At 35.9% G+C, this 19,514-nt stretch overlaps 1 protein-coding gene across 1 annotated transcript; it reads right to left on the reverse strand.

The window, feature by feature from the left end:
- Positions 1-3,481: 3,481 nt before the first annotated feature.
- Positions 3,482-4,216, reverse strand: LOC145292273 (protein CFDP2-like). Its single transcript, XM_080138597.1, has one exon. It carries the CDS (start codon positions 4,214-4,216, stop codon positions 3,482-3,484), a length of 735 nt encoding a protein of 244 aa, XP_079994723.1.
- Between the last annotated feature and the right edge of the window lie 15,298 nt (positions 4,217-19,514).

The raw sequence follows: 19,514 nt of genomic DNA on the forward strand, positions 1-19,514 counted from the left end.
ATAAAAGAAATTAGCTTAAACTGGAATATAGTCATAAAAAGGTGCTCAATATCCGGAGAATAACTATCCCTTCTGCCGAAATATCTGATGGAGAGTTTGTCACATATTTTTTCTTCGGGGAGGGGGGTACATTTTCGGTTTTCATTCGTTCATTTATTTTGAAATTTTTGTTGGGATAACGATGGAGTTGAAAAACTGCTCAATGTTCTTAGTATAGCAGGTGCGGCTAAACCGAACTTCATGTCGACTATTAAAAAGTGTATATATATATATATATATATATATATATATATATATATATATATATATATATATATATATATATATATATATATATGTATGTATGTATATATATATATATATATATATATATATATATATATATATATATATATATATATTATTATTATTATTATTATTATTATTATTTATAATGATAGATTATATTTGACTTCTCTTTCTCTGGCCAATGACAGATTGATAACGATCATAATAAAGTCAAAGCAAATAAGTGAACCACAAACAATTCACCATTTTATATAAAAAAAGTCCTTTCCGTCCCTCTTTAATCTCACTAATTAGAGGGTAAACTTCACCTTGATGGAAAAAGCGTTCGTTTAATTAGCAAGTAAGGATTGACATTAATGAACAAACAAGGAAATGTAAAACAAAAAGGAAGTGACAAAACGGAAGTAATAAAATGAAAGTGACAAAAAAGAGAAATTAACAAAAATCAAGTCTGTTTAGATAAATGAGCCAGACTAAACAGAAATCTCTATTGTAGTTGCTGTGTTCTGATCACGCCGGCAAGCGACATCCATTAATAAATATTTGAAGATATAAAGAACTTGAAACATAAAAACTTTTACCAAAATGACTGAGCCCGCAAAGGGTTGATATGCTGTAAAAGGAGACAGCTAAACCAAACATCACGAGTAAATGCTTGAAAATATAAAGAACTTGAAGCATTAGACCTTTTACCAAAATGACTTGATTCGGCATTAGATAATCCAAAAAAGGTTGATATCCCATAAAATAAAATAACCATACCAAACCACACCAAACCTTTTACTCTGCAAGTGAAAACAAGATCCTATACTACGATAAAACATTAATTTACTGAAATAAAGTTTCACTAGAAATCCAATGTACGGCATAATCACGTTGACAAACCGATTCCTGCTGGATCACCAAAGTTAAGCAACGTTGAACCTGGTCAGTTCTAAATGGGTGACCATTTAGGACTTCCAGGTGTTGTATGTGCTCTCCGCTTATCTCGGCATTGTTTCCAGTCATCCTGGGCTTTCCCTTGCCACTGGACTGAAACAGTGCCGATTCAGGAGAGGTGTGGTTAATTATTGCGCAACCCTTGCTTCACATCCTTTTACGTGGTTTTACAATAATGATATGAAGTCAGTGTTTATGCTGGATATAAATCATCATCATCATGCAGTCCGTCAGTCTTGATGATAACTAGTCGGGGCCTCAGTGCTTTATCCTTCGGTGTTGGCATAGTCCTCTTTCTGTGTGAAACATCCGGTCACAGGCACTGCATATGTGGGTGCCAGGGTTGTGTCGTCTATAGTGTCTCAGCTCTAAGGCTTCTCCAATCTTTCTCTTTATTTCTTTCTTTCCTTTGTGGAGACTGTTCCGCCAACTACTCCTTTCTTTGGCTTGTTCCTCCCAACTCTCGACATTGATGTTCATTGCCTTCAGGTGCCGCTTTGTTACATCTTTGTAGTGAAGCTTCTGACCTCCTACCTTGCGGGTTCCATTTTCCAGTTCCCCGTAGAAGATCATTTTTGGAATTCGGTTGTCTTCCATTCTAGTAATATGCCCAGTCCATCGTAGTTGCATAGTAGCAAGGGTAGCTTCCACACTATTTAGGTTTGCTCTCCAGAGAACTTCTGTGTTTGGTATAAAGTCACTCCATTTGATCTTCATGGTCCTTCTCAGGTGTCTCTGTTGGACGGCTGCCAATCTCCTTACGTGTTCTCTATACAGAGTGTAGGTCTCTGCTGAGTACAGCAGGGCTGGCAAGACGATGGTTTTGTAGACTGATACCAGCCCTTGTCCAGAGCCTCTTTTCTAGCTTGCCAAAGGAACTTTGTCAGCACGGTTATCAGTGCTTAGACTGCTTCCAAGGTATTTGAAGTTTTCAACAACTTTTAGCACCTTGCTGTTGATTGTAATTATAGGCTCTTGCGGGTCATTGTTATCTGGTGAAGGCTGATACATCACTTCAGTCTTCCCTATGTTGATTTGTAGGCCTATCTTCCTGGATGTTTGAGAGAAAGTATCAACTATCCTTTGCATCTGAGCTTGATTGTGAGCTATCAAAGCAGTATCGTCTGGAAACAGTAGTTCTGTTATCAGCTCCTTCCTTGTCTTGGTCTTGGCCTTCAGTCTTGCAAGGTTGAACAGTTTCCCATCAGAGCGTGTATGGATGAAGACACTTTCTTCGATGCTTTGATGGAGCAGGATGGCTGTCAGAAATAGGGTGAACAGTGTTGGGGCCAGTACGCACCCTTGTTTGGTGCCATGATTTACTTCCAAGAGTTCACTTTCTAGATTCTCTACTGCAACTCTCCCTTTTGTTCCTTCGTGAAATTGTTTGATAATTTCCACAAAGTGATTGGGGCATCCAAACACTTAAAGACCTTCCACAACATTTTTCGATCAACTGTATCAAATGCTTTACGGAAGTCTATAAAGACTATGTAGAGCTCCCAATACTGTTCAATGGCTTTTTCGTAAGCTGAAGATAATATCTATTGTAGATCTTTCATGTCTTAATCCACACTGTGATTCGGTTAGGACCCTTTCCACCAGTCTGGCTAGCCGTGCTTGCACCACTTTAGCCATTATTTTCCCGGCAATGGTCAGCAAAGATATACCTCGGTAATTGCTGCAGTCTTTGTGATCACCTTTGTTTTTTTGTAGATTGGGATGATCATGACATCTTTGAATTCTTGTGGCAGCGTTTCTTGTTGCCAGCATTTTGCTATTAGTTGGTGAAGTTTTCTCACCAAACTTGTATACTTCAGGTGGTATGCCGTCAATTCCTGGAGATTTATTCATTTTAGTTTTGTCAATTGCTTTTCTTACTTCCCCAAGAGTTGGTGTGTCATTCAGGTCCATCTGCTGGGGGAAGACTGTTATGTGGCTTAAGATCTCCTCATCCGTATTGGATTGCACATTCAGTAGGGTGCCAAAGTACTCTTGCCATCTTTGAATTATCTGTTTTGGTTGGATCAGTATGGTATTTCCATCTTCTGATAAGAGGGTGTTAGTCATCTGGGCTCTAGAGCCGTACACTTCCTTCAGTGATCTGAAGAAACCTGCAGAATTGTTTTCCTCGGCTTGCCTCTGCATATCTTCATCCTTTTTCAGCCACCAGGTGTTTTCCATTTCTCTTAGTTTTTTCTGGACTTCTGCCCTCACTTATTTCAGCTTCTTCTGGTTTGCTCTAGTTTTGATTTTAATGATGGTTTCTTTCATTTATTACATCTCTAATCTCTTGGTGATTCTCATTGAACCAGTCCGCATTCCGCTTTTTTGTGTAACCAAGTACCTCTGCCGCAGCGGAGAATACAGGCCTGCTTAGCAAGTCCCACGTTTGTTCTGGTGAATCAGAATCATCAGTGGTTTGTTCTAATGCTGAGTTGATTGCAAGTTGTAGTCTATCTTGCCATTTTCTATCTCCGAGTTTTGATATGTACACAGGTTTTATGGAGAACTTGAAGGTAGTCTTGATTAGGTAGTGGCTTGTTTGGCAATCTGGTCCTCGCATAGCTCTTGTGTTCTTGGCATTTTTGAGGTCCTTCCTTCTTGTGATAACATAGTCCAGGAGATGACGTCTCTTTGATTTGGGATGTTCCCAGGAGTAGTAATAGTTATCTGAATGTTGAAAGTAAGTATTTGTAATTGCCAGTTCAAATTCCGTGCACAAACAGAGCAGCAGTTCTCCATTTGAATTGGGATTTCCCTTTCCAAACTTTCCGAGAACAGGGCTCCATGTATTGTAGTCATGGCCCACTCTAGCATTGAAGTCACCAAGGAGAACTAGCTTATCCACTGCAGGGACGTTTGCTATGGTGTCTTTCAGCTGAGAGTAAAAGGCTTTCTTTTCCTTGTCTGGGTAATTCATTGTTGGTGCATAGACGTTGATGATGGTGATGTTACGGTTATGGGATGTGGTGATTCGCAGTGTCATTATTCTTTCAGAGACTCCTCTGGGGCTCTCTGCGAGTCTACTGGCTAGGTCATTTCTGATCGCAAAAGCGACTCCAGCTCTTTTTGGTTGATCTACAGGACAGCCCTTCCAGAGATAGGTTCTTCTTGCTTCTTTCAGTTGGCCCTCCCCGCTGAGTCTTGTCTCCTGCAATGCAGCTATGTTGATATTTGTATTTTCGAGCTCCAGATCTATGAGTGCTGTTCATCTATGTGGTCTGTCACCCGAGTCCGTATCGAGCATGGTTCTGACGTTCCATGTAGCGATGTTCAAGTCTTGAGTGTTGTTATTTCTTGTTCTGTTGTTGTTACCGCTCGATTGGAGATCCACTACCCGCTGTTTGACAATCAGATGGTCTTTGGATGCGCTTTGTTTACCTCACCTTTTATAGAGGCGTCCCCTTCCAGAGCAAGCAGTTCTATCCTGAACAGGGCTGCTTGGTCATCCGTGCAGCTGCCTCAGGGTATCGTCGTCCACTTGGTACACCTGCGACCTTCACACATGGCCGCCTATGCGCAAAGGTTGGACTAGTGGCTCCCAGCTCTCACACCTGCCACCGTTATCTTCACTCCAGCACCACAGGACTTTCCACCTTGGCTCCTAACTTGCTTGCACAGTTTAAGTGTAGTATCTGTTGTGCATCAGATAGATACCCTCTGAACCTCCAATGCTCATGTCCAGTGGAGCAAACCCATGACGACTGGCAGCAGAGGAGGCTGCAGCTTCTGGCCGAAAGTAATCTCAATGAGGTTGATAGTCACTCTATCGTGTCCGCTACTGCGCCTTTTCTTTCTGGATAAGGTTCCATAGCCTTTTAAGGAAAACTGCAAGGCAGCAGTAGGATTTGAAATCAGAGTTCCTATCTCTTAGACTTTTGCTGTGATAAAGCTCACAAGGCTGTGGTGTTTGATTTTGGGGTTGCTTCCCCTAGTTTTCGCCCAACCAAGGGCACCCACAAGACGGTGGGTTAGGGGTTGGTAGTGTGCCAGGGCATGTCCACACTCGGTGGGCCATAACGCATGACCTCTGGGGCCCCCTACTACTCCGAGATCTCCTACAAGTTTAGCCTGGGGCCACAAGGCACTCAGTTATCATGTGTGGCCAATGTGGAGGCACTGTAGGAGTCTTGATGATGGAGAGGCTATGTACTGGCAGGGAAGACTTATGCATAGCTGCTCCCTTTTCACCGTGAGGTTAGCCAGCGGTGTTGGCTGAAAGCGAGAAGGCATGCAAGAATGAACTTAACACTAACTTGTATCTAACACACTAGACACATCACATCCCTTCGTTGGATCAAGAAACGAAATGCACACACGGATATAAATAGCAAAGTCTTCAAGTCCAACCCTTCCTTGCCATGGCAGGGGCGATAACAGTATCAGGTTGGTTGGTTGGTTGGTTGTTTTTGTTTTACGGCATATCAACCCTTTTCGGGTTATTTAATGCCGAATCCAAAGATTTTGAAGAAAAATTTTTAATAGAATATATTTATTGTTTTCAAATCAGTTTCTATTTAACCCATAGTTGGGACCTTGACAGGTACTATCACTCCGGGTCAGAGTGGACCTGGGAGCAATGGTAATTAAAGGGTGGCTCCACACTCCCCAAAGCCCGCAAGCTGGGGTCTCACCACTGGATATAGTTTTAGGTCATATCCAGGACCAACAGTATCAGGACTACTCGGCTAACAAAACTCTGGTGACATTCCAGACAGAATCAAAATCAAGATAAATCATTTTTTAGGTTTTTTTGTTTTGTTTTTGTTATTTGCCTCCGAATGTGGCAAGCAAGTGTGTGTCATGTGTAGAACAGCAGATCCATAGAGTGCTTCTCTGCATGTGTAGTCGCCATTCCTTTGTGTATTCTAGGCTAAAACCTTTCCCAACTTCATATGCACCTGTTCAGCTTTGTTCCTATAGGTGTTGAAAGTAAAAACCTGCAATCAATCTTACAGGTATCATGAATAGTTATAGCTAACGAGGGAGTCTTCATGTAGACTAGACAATACAGAGACACGATCTTCTTGTGCTCTATACAGAATTCAGAGTTTCTCCTTCTAAACAGCAACAACAAAAGTAGCAGTAACAGCAATATTTTATCTTATTTTATTGATAAGTTGAAAGCCTTTGATGTAAATACCCCGACTAACCTGACAAACAGCAAAATCTTACCCCTTCACTATACAGGTCGTCAGATGCCAGAAATTTTTCTACTTTAATGGTATTTTACTCAAACTGCTAGACGATGGAATTCCCTCCCTATTTCCTGCTTTCCTTATTATACTAACCTTCAGACATTTAAAGGTAATGTAAGTAAACATGATAAGATAATACTACGAGTTTCAAGACAAAAAGCAACATTGGTTTTTGTTAATTCCAGGGCAACGCAAAGGCGCCTGCTAGTATACAGGGTATCTCAAAATTAATAATCTATTTTGTTGCTAATTTATATTTCAAAATAGGTGCCTAATTTTGGGACACTCTGTATCTTTAAAAACAACATAAGTAAAATAAAAATATGTAAGTCACATTTAGGCGAGAAATGCTTGTCTACAGATTCACAAGAAGTGGCCATTCAGTTTTACTGAGGTGTAATAACAATAATACCTCATCTCAAAGACATCTAAAAAATCGATTTCCATGTGACGATAGATGAACACTTATCGCATTCAAAGCATCTAAGATATTTTGCTTGTCAGGCCGTCATTTGCAAGAGGATAAAATCACATGCCCAGAGCTGTGGATGTTTGTAGATGCTAGTACTTTGCATGTGTTGGCATTGAACTATTTTAAAAGATAAGATACGACGACATTGAAGCAGAAGAAAAAATAAGAGTTGGATCTGAACAAACGAGAAAAAAAGAATGGTCCCAGTAGTTTTCCATCGTGTTATTTCCGGTATTATTTGAACTAGAGTTGTTTGTTTGTTTGTGATTTTTCTTCTTTTTTTTTTTTGTTGTTGTTGTTTTTGCGAACGTTAGACCTTTTTTTACGTCATTCAGACCTTATTGTTCTACAAAGGAGTTTTTCAGTTTCTTACTCTTTCATCCATTTTCATAGCACTGTACGTATTGTAAACGATTCATTATATATGATATTTACATGGCAAGTGCTCGACTGAGCTTCAATATATGACCCTCCCTCGGTAAAACAGTCACAACAAGAACTCATCTATTTACAACCACCGCCACTAAATTCTCTTTCTCCCTTTATGTACTTAGAACTAAGTTACTTTATTAGAACCTCTCATCTGTGGAACACGGTACCACAGAGTTGCTTCCTGTTTACTATAACATTGCTGGTTTCAAGTCCAATACAAACAAATTTTTGTTAAGCCGTTCTCTTAAATAAACAATTTTTAGCAAGTTACAACTAATCTCTCAATGTTTCAAAATCCAACCATCAAATTTAATAATCATTATCCATTGAGTGACCTTCAGGGGTTAAATGTCAATGATCCTTTGTTAAAAAAAAAAACAGGACAACAAAAAAAAAACAATAATAATAAAAATATATGTTAAAACACGCTCGACAATGTATAGGTAAAAGAGTTATTTACTTCTATGCTGAAATAGTACCCGGGAGTTATCTACTCCTAATACAGGAACTACCGGTGAGTTATCCGCTTCTTATGACTATATAAAACAAATGGAAGCAGTTACTTGGGTTTTTTTTTTTGTTTTTTTGTTTGTTTGTTTTTTGTTTTTTTGTTTGTTTTTTTTTGTTTTTTTGTTTTTTTTTTTTATATGGAATTCGGCCATGAACTATAGAACAACGTCTTCCATTCTTTACAGATGAGAGCAAACTAGAAGAGGCGTTGGTTTTAATAATTTTGATCGTGTTATTTCTAGTGTTCTTTGAATAAAAATTCCTTCTGAGTTTTGGACAGTTGTTGGCACCTTATTGTGCCACGGATTATTATTATTTATTTATTTATTTTATTTACTTTTTCAGTTTTGTCACATTTCATTAATCAGAGATAAAGAATGTAGATATTAATGTGGAGTAGTTTATTTCATGTTAGAGCAGAGGCCTGCATTATTACCTTTTTCTTCATCTTTTTCTTAGATAGGTTGGGTAGAGAGAATTATATTGCTGTTCTTCATTCTCTAAATCCTAATATTGTCAATATTACTTCGTGATGCTGTATGCAAAAAAAAAAAAAAAAAAGGAAGGCAAGCTTAACTCATTCGAGTACAGCAATAAATTCTTTTTCATATGCAAAAATCAATGTCTATTTGCTTGTGCGTTATAGAAATCGATATGTTAATCGGCAGAACATTCAAATAAGTTCTATAAGGGTTAAATTTTTCATAGAATCTAAAATCATTGTCAATTTCTTTTGCATCGATCTGGGGTCACTTGGGGCAATTATCGGTTAGGTGCATAAAGTAACTGAAATGTATTAAAATGTAAAGAAATGAAATACATTTTTTAAATAGATTTCGTCGTAAAAATGAAATATTTGAATAGTGAAGTTTTAAACATTTAAATAATTGTTCGATGTTTTTTTTTAAGTTTGAAATAATTACATTCCTTTTATTCGTTAAAGCCATTTGACGTTTTATAGCTGTCTGTAAAAATGCAGTAGTATAATTTTTAAGAAAACACTACCGTGCTAACAGTTTGTTATTACTTTTTTTTTTTTACTTAGAAGGTCATCACTTATCAAGGCCCGGAAGCTACTCAGGGATAAGGTTTAAGTGTTAGGTAGGTAGAGAGATAATATAAGTCCAGATGGAAACTTGGGTAAGGTAAAATTATCTAAATCAACGACTCAGTAGGAAATTATTCACATTAGACTTGAAGACGACCATGTTATACACAGCCAGGAAGCAGACATACAGTATTGTGTTCCACAGATGGACGCTTTAGGGAAAATTTTCTGCTCGTGGAATTTTTGTTTAGTTTTGGACACAGATAAGGAGTGAGGAAAGTTATTGGCAGTTGTTTCAACTAGGCGAGTATTTGTTGTGAATGATTTTCGTGGAGGGACCATAGACTGGAGCTCAGTCGAAAACCTACCATAAAAATATCGATATAGCAGAGACAGACTTGCAACATATGTTTTCTGCGAGAAAGAGGAAGTAGGGAGACGAAAAGGTCATCACCAACTAAATTTTAAAGACGGTCCTGTACCCTGTTAAAGCAGGAAAGGGTGCTTTTGGGAGGGCCCCATCCCAGTTGTGACAACAATACTCCATCTTATGCCATATTTGACTCTTGTACAAAAAGAGGATTGCATCAAAAGTGAAATACTTTCTGCAACAGCAGAACGATTCCACCATTTTCCCGATGATTATTGCAAATATTATTATTAACATTTTTTTTCAAATTTTAAATATAATTATATTTGAAATTATTCCCGGCCAACAATATATGACAACACGGAGAACCCCGAGCGAATAGTTTTATATAAAAAATACAAACATATGAACACACTATGAATAAAGCATAGAATTCTCAATAACAGACTAATGCATAAAATAAAATACGCATTAAGTGCGCTTGAAACCAACGTTTCTATTGAACTCTCATTCTTGACGTTATTCGCGCGTTACCTACGCATAGTTCAAACATTTCAAAATACAACCGCCAGATACAACTTCTTTCTCTAAATTTACAACATGGCAAGGAAGAAGAAAAGAAAAAAAAGAAACAAAAAACACATTGAAGATAGAGTCTACCTCCGAAATATATTTGTGATAAATTTCAAACAAGCAAAATATTTGTTTATTTTCCTAATATTACGCTGTGATTTGGCTTTTGAGTGCACTTGATGCGTATTTTATTTTATTCAAATTAAAACAACGTTTCTATTGAAATCTCATTCTTAAGACTAATGCATGTTTGTCAGATTTCACACAAACACAAGTCGTATATAACAGACAAAAGGAAATACAAAGCATTAAGATGACATAATTGGTGTTTGTGGAATGGATTTGTGTGTTTCTCTTTGAGGAAAGACTCTGCGGTACATCATTTCCGGTTATGGTTCTTGCATTTGAAAGAGCAAGAAAAAAAAAGAAAGTTTTTTTTTTTTTTTACTAAAGGATCACTACTTTTAAAAACCAAAAGCTACTTGGGGATAAGGGTTAATGAGATGAACGGATTGTTAATTAAATTAATGAATAATATGATTGGAGGATCTTGATAACATGGACTAACGTTCAACAAAAGAAAATGGCCACTCAGAATGCAATATTGATTTTGTAGGATATTCTATCTATATTGGACTAACTTTCACTCCAGACTTGAAATGGAAGATGTATTCAATGTGTTACTCAATTTTCAGGAAAAAATGGTTGAATCATTCAACAGCTCCAGAAAATACCTGATTCTGGATGCAATTCTCTACTTGTGCAGGTATTGCTTGGGGCCCTCTTTCTTGCCTTTTTCAGAGCATAACTTTGACTAACTAAGGAAAGAATAAGCAATGATATTAAAAGACGAGGTTACACCAAAGAAAGGTCACTCTCATATTTTTCTCCAGGGTTATCAGATTGCTTTTTTTTTCTTTTTTTTTTTTTTTTTGAAGCAATTTAACCTTCAACATTTCTATTTGGCCTTTTTTTTCACAGCCTAACTAGGAAGAAACAAGTAGAACATTATATTGACAGATTCGAGAGATCACTTTTCCTTCTCTTAGTTCATGTAATATAAGCTAAACCTCTATTTACACCAGTCCATTTTGTTTTGGTTGAAATACAACAAACGCCTTAAATAATTTGTATTAGGGTTCTTTAATAATTTTTTTTTACAAAGAATTACCACTTATCAAGGCCCAGAGGCCACTCGAGGATAAGAGTTAAAGAGTGTACAGTAGTCAAAGAGACAACATCATAGTAATCGTTAGAAGTGCAAATTTGGTAAATTGGATTACTTTAGGAGAACGGCTCATCAAGAACTTGTTTAGGTTGGACTTGAAGACGGCGATATTGTAGTCAGTTGGAAAGCAGGGAAACGGAAGAGAGTGCCACAGGTGTGCAGTTCTAAGAAAGAAACTTTGTTTATGGAATCTACGTCTAGGTTTAGGCACAGATAAAAAGTGGGGGAAATTATTGATAGTGTTTTTAGCTAGTTTCTCGTGAATGTTTGGCAAGGGGGGGGCATAGATTGGAGCTCAGACGAATACTTGCCGTGAAAATAACAATAAAGCAGAGACAGGCTTGCAACATCTGTTCTGTGAGAAAGAGATTGCAGGGAAGAGAAAAGGCCATCTCCTACTAGGCTACGAAGTCTATTTTGAACACTGTCAAGGCAGGATAAGATCTTTCTAGCAGCTCCTGCCCAGATGTGGCAACAATACTCCATCCTTAGGCGTACCTGGCTCTTATATAGGTAGAGAATTGCATCAGTATCTATTGGGACAAGATTTAAAAATGGCATGTTTTCGATTTAGATCATGCACAGGTGGCTAATATCCATTCAATGGAAATCGTGTTAATACACGAGCCGTGCATATGTATACCCGTATACTGAGACGCCCCTACTGGGGAATATCAATGAGGATGCCCAAGCAAATTTTGCTAGGCCAGTACCCCTCCTTTCAGGATGCTGGCTGAACATCCCCACTTTCTGATCTTGTGTCACATCCTGCTGAGGTGGGCAACAAGTTAATATCTATCAGTATGTTTGTTTGGTTGTATGTGTACTAACAACTTGAAATCTATTTCTGACTTTTTTAGATGCGGATTGATATTATTATTTGGATTATTCAGACTTGTGTCCTCATCTTTGTTGTTATTCTAATAACGTTTCGGCCGATGTAACCTCCGAGCTTCTTCAGGTGTATCCTGACATTAGTGAATGGTGGGATGCTGCCTATTGACATTGTACAAAGTTGACTTCAGAATATAGTGGGAATGATCTCTTCTCGACAGCCCCGTTTTCACAGAAGAGACATTGCTAGTATTTTATTCTATCATAGCTTTTGTGGAAGGTGTTAAACTGGTTTCTCACTACGAAACACTCACAGCAAGAACTCGTCTGAAAGATCTTATCCTGCCTTGACAGTGTTCAAAATAGACTTCGTAGCCTAGTAGGAGATGGCCTTCGTCTGGAAAGGACTTTCCTTTCTTTCTTTGTGTGCCTAAAACCAAACGAAATTTACATGAACAGAGTTTCTTTCCAAGAATTTCCCATCTTTTGAACACATTGCAATGGGGCAGATTACAACATAGTCATCTTCAAGTTCAGTATTGACAAATACTTGTCAAGCCATTATCTTCAATAATTGAATTTTGTCCATTGCCTTCGTCGTTTTAAGATTTTTATAATATTATTCATCATTCAACTGACAATCACATTAACCTTTATTCTCCAGTGGCTTTTGGCCTTGGAAAATAGTGACTCATTAGCATATAATTATCTTTGGTTAGATAAATAGATGTAAGTGAGGAAAGAGCAGATTAGAGAATACTTGGAATGATTCAGTTAAAGATGATCTCAACCAATGGCACATTTTATGAATTAGATGATTCTATTGTTGGCATTGGTTTCCCCGATATCTTTCGATATTCTTTTCTGATAGCTTTCGATAATCTTTCTAGAATTTTTTTAGAAAGAAATCGAGTACTTGCAGAAAGGACCATGTAAAGCTTGCCAACATCCTAAGTGAAAGTGTTTCTGTGGAACAAACATGATTCGAACTTGGTCATCATTTGGGCTGTGACCAGAGAATATTCCTATCATTGTTTTGACTCTCGAGTATATATCTAACACAGTTAGATACAGTTAATCAATCAAGAACCACATCACTCTATCTAAAAGCATATAAGATATTAACTGATATATACTCGAGAGTCAACATAATCAAAGTCATATTCTCTTGTCATAGGCCTAGTCATCAGTTCATGTCGTTAACCACTTAGCTATCGTCACCTCTCAGGCAATGTAAATGATAGAATTTCATAGACAAAATCACTTTGTACTGCCATGGGCAACTTAATTTGATGCACAAAAGACACGTTAAATGAAGAAGAAGAAGAAGAAGAAGAAGAAGAAGAAGAAGAAGAAGAAGAAGAAGAAAGTTAGAACTAAGTCTCTTTTGCTGAATGACTCAGAATAAAAAAAAGAAAATAATTTATTTTTCAAAGAAAATAGAGTTGAAAGACGATGAATTTCCAACAATCAAGAAATAGCGGTGGAATTGGGTGAAATTGGCGAGAAGGCCAAAGATTAATGGCGATAGGGGGTTGTAGATGTGAGGAAGTGGCAGTTTTAGTTTAAATTTTCCTTTTGTATTTGGCGTCAGTCGTTTGATACACATTTTCTGTTATAAATTTTGTCTGTCTGGAACATTTTCAATTGTCATGTCAAAGTCTATAGAAATCACAATACAACAAAAGCTGTAACGTTCAATAATTATATATTTTACGCAATCTTTTTGCTTTGTTCGTTGAATTTTTTTAATCGTGAGTTTATAAAGTTTTCTAATTGAAAGCGTTCCCAACAGATGCATTCGAACGAGTATTTATGCCTCCAAGAAAAACGTGTAAAAAATCATTTTATCAATTCGGTGCAACAATTTTGCCACTTTGTAGACGGGGTATTTTAAACAATTGTAACTTATTTTATCTAAAATATCACCATGATTAATTTATAAATGTCTCTTTATTATTATTATTATTATTATTATTATTATTATTATTATTATTATTATTATTATTATTAAAGCATAATTCATATTTTTCTGAAATATTCACGCTCACGTTGACCTGAAAACGACCTTCTTTTAGTCAACAGAAAAGGGGGTCATCTTCCATCACGATAATGTTCGTCCTCACACAGCGCGATTAACCAAAGATCTCTTAGAAAAATTTGGTTGTGAAATGTTACCCTATTTTCCATATTCTTCTCCTGACCTAGCCCTCTCGGATCATCATTTATTTCAGGGATTACAAAACCATTTAGATGGCTTTAGGTTAATATCACGAGAGGAGATTGAAGATGAGTTAGATTCATATTTCATATCAAAACTGACGTATTTTATAAGCTTATAACAGATGGAATGAAGTTATGAAGAGCAAAGCCCGTTATTGTTATGAATTGTGGTATTTTCTACTGTAAAGCATCGGTTGTCAAAGGTTTGCAACAATAATTTGTTGTAAGCGTCGGGTTAGGGTTAGGTAAAAAATATATATATAACCTCGTCGGTCTGGTAATGTTAGAAAAGACGTCATTCCCACCAAACACTTCAGAATGATTAACCACCCCGATTCAGCCCGTTCATGTGACTTTTTATACCCAAGTTATCTAATCAAACGAGTCGAACATAATGGCCACCCGAAGCATAAAAAGAATCAACACTTTCACAAACATTTTCTTTGCTTCAGCTTTTCCAGATGGTCGCAAGTAAGTGTCTTTTTCTGACAAGATAAAGATTTTCCAAACATACAGTTTTTCATTTTTAAGATGAAATTTTAATTAGGCAAAACTTTCGTACCGACCTAATATTACAAATAAACCTCAACGTTAAAGGACATGATGACTATAATAATAATAATAATAATAATAATAATAATAATAATAATAATAATAATAATAATAATTTTTGGCATCAGAAAATGAGCACGCATTTTTCCAATTCCAATACAGATTCCGATATCTCAAAAAGTTCCGATTTTTCTGATTCCCAATTCCAATTCTGATTAATGGTACTTGTGCAGAAAAAAAAAACGAGACTATGATCGGAATTTTCTGGGCAGTATACATAAAATGTCGAAAGGTATCAAACGTAAGATTCGTGATTATTTTATTAGACAATTTTTATGAAACTTCAAATTCAAATCAAGAAGAAAACACTCATTCTAAGGTAAGTTTCATTAATAAATATATATATTAATAAAAAAGTGATAGTAAATAAAAAAAAACTGGTTTTAAAATAAAATATGTATAAAATACGTTTGAATGCCAAATTACAACGCAATATTATGAAAATAAACAAATATTTATTTATTTAAAACTAATATTTCGGCGATATACACCACCTGCAGAATTTTATACGTTTTCTTTTTTTTCCGTCGTCATGATGTTAAATTGGATAAAAAAAAAAAGAAAACAGTTAGTAAAGAGTCCGCATGTTGGTCTGTGTGCTGCGTTATTCTAAAATGCCGAAAGAGAACGCTTGAAATATGAAAGTCAGAGCCGTGTTTTCTGTGATAGAAGTGTTGGTTGAATTTTAAAATAAAATATGTATTTTATACTATCTTATTTTAAAATTCAATCAACACTTCTATCACAGAAAACACAACTCAAAATTTGTTTTCATTTTTATATAGATTTTTTTTTTTTATGTTTTTTTGTTCAAATCAAGATATCTATTTTTTTCTAATAAACCGATGATAGCAAACAAATGTTTCCTAAAATTACATTTATTGCTGCTATTTCATTAGCTTAGCATTTCAGCATCATTTGGCATTTTGTATAAACTGCCCGGAAAATTCTGACAATAGAACGGTCTTTATTCTGTATAAGTACTCAATAAATAAATATTAAATAAATTAAATTGCAAAGAATTTATCCTGATTTAATCAATTATCGGAAATATCAAAATTGCTTACATTTTTCGCTAAGCTTTCTAATGTTTCAGAATATTTTAGATGAGAATTGATAAGTTTTTATTATTTGGATTATTCGGACTACTTTTCGTGCCTTGGGTGTCATTCACACATCATTTTGGTTAGTGTAACCTCTGTCCTTCTTCAAGTGCATCATGTCGAACTAAGACATCCGTACAGAATTTCAAACTGAACTCTGAGGCAGATTGCCCTCATTCCTTCAGCCATGACCAGGTAGAAATCTTAAGTACAAAGTGCCTTCAATAAGTCTCCAGATTTTTTTTGTACAGGTATTTAAAATTGTCATAGACTGTTGAAAATTCAGTATGTTATTGCTATACATCTTATGAGATGACCGGCCAATTTTTATGATTCCAGGTTCAAATGAACAGCTACAGCAGGAATTGAAATACACCTTACTAAAGTCTGATTGTTACAGCTAGTGAATTTCGAAAATGCAATCTGGACGTGAGGAAACTTTAGGAGAATGATATGCAATAAAATTCTGTTTTAAACTTGGAAAAAAATGCCACATAAACGTATGGAATGCTTCAGACTGCCTTTAGATCAACTTGCATGATTCGAGCATCAGTTTTTGAGTGGCATAAGAGATTCAAGGAAAGCAGGGAGTATGTGAGGGATGATGAGAGGTGTGGGAGAAGTAAGGAAGTCGGAACACCAGAAGTGATTGACCAAATAAAGAATTTCAATGATAAAAACCGTTGTGTATCTATAGAGACAATAAGTGCACAGTTTGATGCCAGTGTGGAAACTGTACATACAATTATTCGTGAGGAACTGGAGATGCGGATGAGTTGCGTGAATGCTCCAATCCACAACTCCATCCTTGTCACAGATTATTTGACCAAGACGGGCATCAAGATAGTTCTTCATCCTCTCTAGGATTCAGACCTTGCTCCCTATGACTTTTCATTATTCCCTAAGCTCAAGGAAAACCTTAGAGGTTGTCGTTATGAGATAATCGAGGAGATCAAAGAGGCTGTGACGAAGGTCATTGACATGCTCACACAAGAGGACTTCTGTAGGGCTTTCCAGAAGTTGTTGGAACGGTACTACAAGTGCATTGCAACCGGAGGAGATTACTTCGAAAAGAACTAGAGTTTCATGTGTGTACTATCAATAAACGTGCCCATACTAAAAACATCTGGAAACTTATTAAAGTCACCTTGTAATTCTTAATTATATTCTTAGTATCGCCTGTACAGAGGTTTGAACCCCCAACTCTCAAAAGACTGTCAATTAGAACTGATTATTACTTTATCCGTTGTGTTCCATGTGTTGATATGAACTCGTTGCCTTTTTTTATTCATAACTAGTATTATCAAATATATGTGCCGGACAGATTTGAAAAGTTGGTGTTAAATAGCATGTAAGCTAACAAATCAAACTTTGATTCTGACTAGCCAATTTTCATTTGTTATTGTTATACTATATCGTTGACAATTATAGAGAAATTCTTAAATAAACACTCAAAAAGAAAAACCGGTTAAGGGTGAATAAGTTTTTCTCTTTTAGTAAGAATTAACGTTCCTTATTTGCATCCGTCGTCAATATTATTTTAATTGTCATATAGCGACATCTACATAGTTTAATGGAACTTTATTACAAATTCTTTAAGTAAACAAGAATCACAAGAAAGGTAGGAAAAAATGTCAACCAGTAATTTACTTTTACAACGAATATAAAGTTTTTCAACAATTAATATTATAATACATTCACAGATTATCAGAATGTCGCCTGTACAAATCGAAAAAAGTGAATAAGCCAGACGCAATAAAATTTAAAGAAAAGAAAATTTACAACCTCAAATTTCCCACTTTTCTGTAGTATACAGGGTGGAACGATAAAATTGTCGCCCTAGAAAAGACAACATGATTCCATTTCTGTTGGGTTAAAACCGCTTTTCTTTTTTTATTCTTTTTTTTTTTTTTTTTTTGCAGACAGTCTAGTAGTTGGGCAGCTGTGTACAAATTCCAGGAGCGATAGGAGCCTTCTATCATGTCTGAAAGTGACACAATGATCAACGATCTAGATCGGAGATGCACCACTGTACAACTCATGCTCTCTACCGATCCAAGTTATGACAACAGGACCATTGCCAGAACCCTCAAAATGCATCACTGGATTGCCACAAATAATAGAGGCGTACCCAGGGTGATGAAAACAAAGTTTCCGGCCACCGTTATGTTTTTTTAGGCACCGCCAAAACTGGGGGGGCAGGTCAGTACTTTTTGACGGACCGTCTTTTTAAAAATCTACCAAAAATCAGGTATTTATCCGATCAATACGAAATTTTCAGCGATTATTAAGAGAAGAATGAACTTTATAACGGTGTACTTATTTTTCATAAACGATATTTATATATATATTTTTTTTTTGCTTACAAAACCCCCCTTGTTTTGAAGTGGGAACAAATATGCTTAAAATAATCATCTGAAACTGAACAAAACATATTGTGTTGTTGTAAGGGACAGAATTATAGATTAAAAAAAAAATTGTTTGCATACCTTCTTTTGACGTCTGAATATCAGAACTTCGATTGTGTTTAATTATCCCGCTTTTGAGTTTTGAAGTGTGAAATTCGGTGAATATGTTAAGTAAAATAATTAATTTAAGTTAAGCAAAACAAAAAAAAAATTTTTTTAATATTTATACGAAAAAAGCCATTTTAAAATCTTTGATAAATAAGTTAACAATTTTTTTTTAGCGAGCCGAATAATGCATGACCATTATTAAACAGGGCATGCTTTGAAGAATCGATACAAAAAAAAATTCGATAAATATTGTGCCCTTTGTGTTAAAAATAGCATCATTTTTTTCGATCCCGTTTGAAAACGTTTGCCACCTTTCGACTATGGTGGACCAAACGCGCTGAAATAATTTTTTTTATTCTGCTTTAAATTGCCCCTCCCCCCATTTTGGGTAGCCTGGCCCCCACACATATACACATTAAAAACCAAACTCATACAAATGGTCACCCATCTGGTACTGGCCAGCCTCAGCTTAATAATACATTGAAATTTTCGTCACTGAAAAATAAGTTTTTTTGGCCTGTTTGGTCTTCCATAGTTTGCTTATCATCAAACGCAAACGTAAACAGTGTCGATATAGACTCTACATCGACGCGAAATATCTGGTTACATATATGAATAAGTGGAATTATTTGAAATCCAGGTACTTATATTATAATATTTTTGCATATTCTCTTAGAAAATCATCCTAAATCTTAGTTAGACAATGAATAAATAAATTAATTATTTCAAAAACCTTTTTTTTTAAATATTTATGTACGTTTTTTGTGCGAGACAAAAAATGTCAATTGTTAACTTTTTGGGAAAATTTAACATTTAAAATTTTATTAAAAATAGTAGAAAAAGTTTTACATTATTCTGTTTTCTATATGATAAAATTCAGGGTTTTATCTTTCTGGAAAAAAAAAGTTACTCAGAAATAATGGATTTTAATAAATGTAATTTCGTTTTTAAAAAAACAACAACAACTTGATTTTGTGGCCATTTTTTGGCCACCGTTATGTTTTTTTGTGTGGTTTCAAGTGAGAGCCACATTATGCTACATCACATCTTAGAAATCGGATTGAAAGTCAACACCAAAGTGTACCTGGATGTGCGGAACAGTGTGGTGATCCTTTGGAGCAATCAGATTCGGTGCCGGCCCACAAGTTCAAAGAAACCCAGGCTT

Source organism: Euprymna scolopes, chromosome 13, assembly GCF_053919585.1.
Source record: "Euprymna scolopes isolate OS-2025 chromosome 13, ASM5391958v1, whole genome shotgun sequence".
Classification (NCBI taxonomy): Eukaryota; Metazoa; Mollusca; class Cephalopoda; order Sepiida; family Sepiolidae; genus Euprymna; species Euprymna scolopes.

What these genes read in the sequence shown, in the direction of transcription:
- LOC145292273 (XM_080138597.1), bottom strand. Translation starts at nt 4,216, where the DNA reads ATGACACTGCGAATCACCACATCCCATAACCGTAACATCACCATCATC.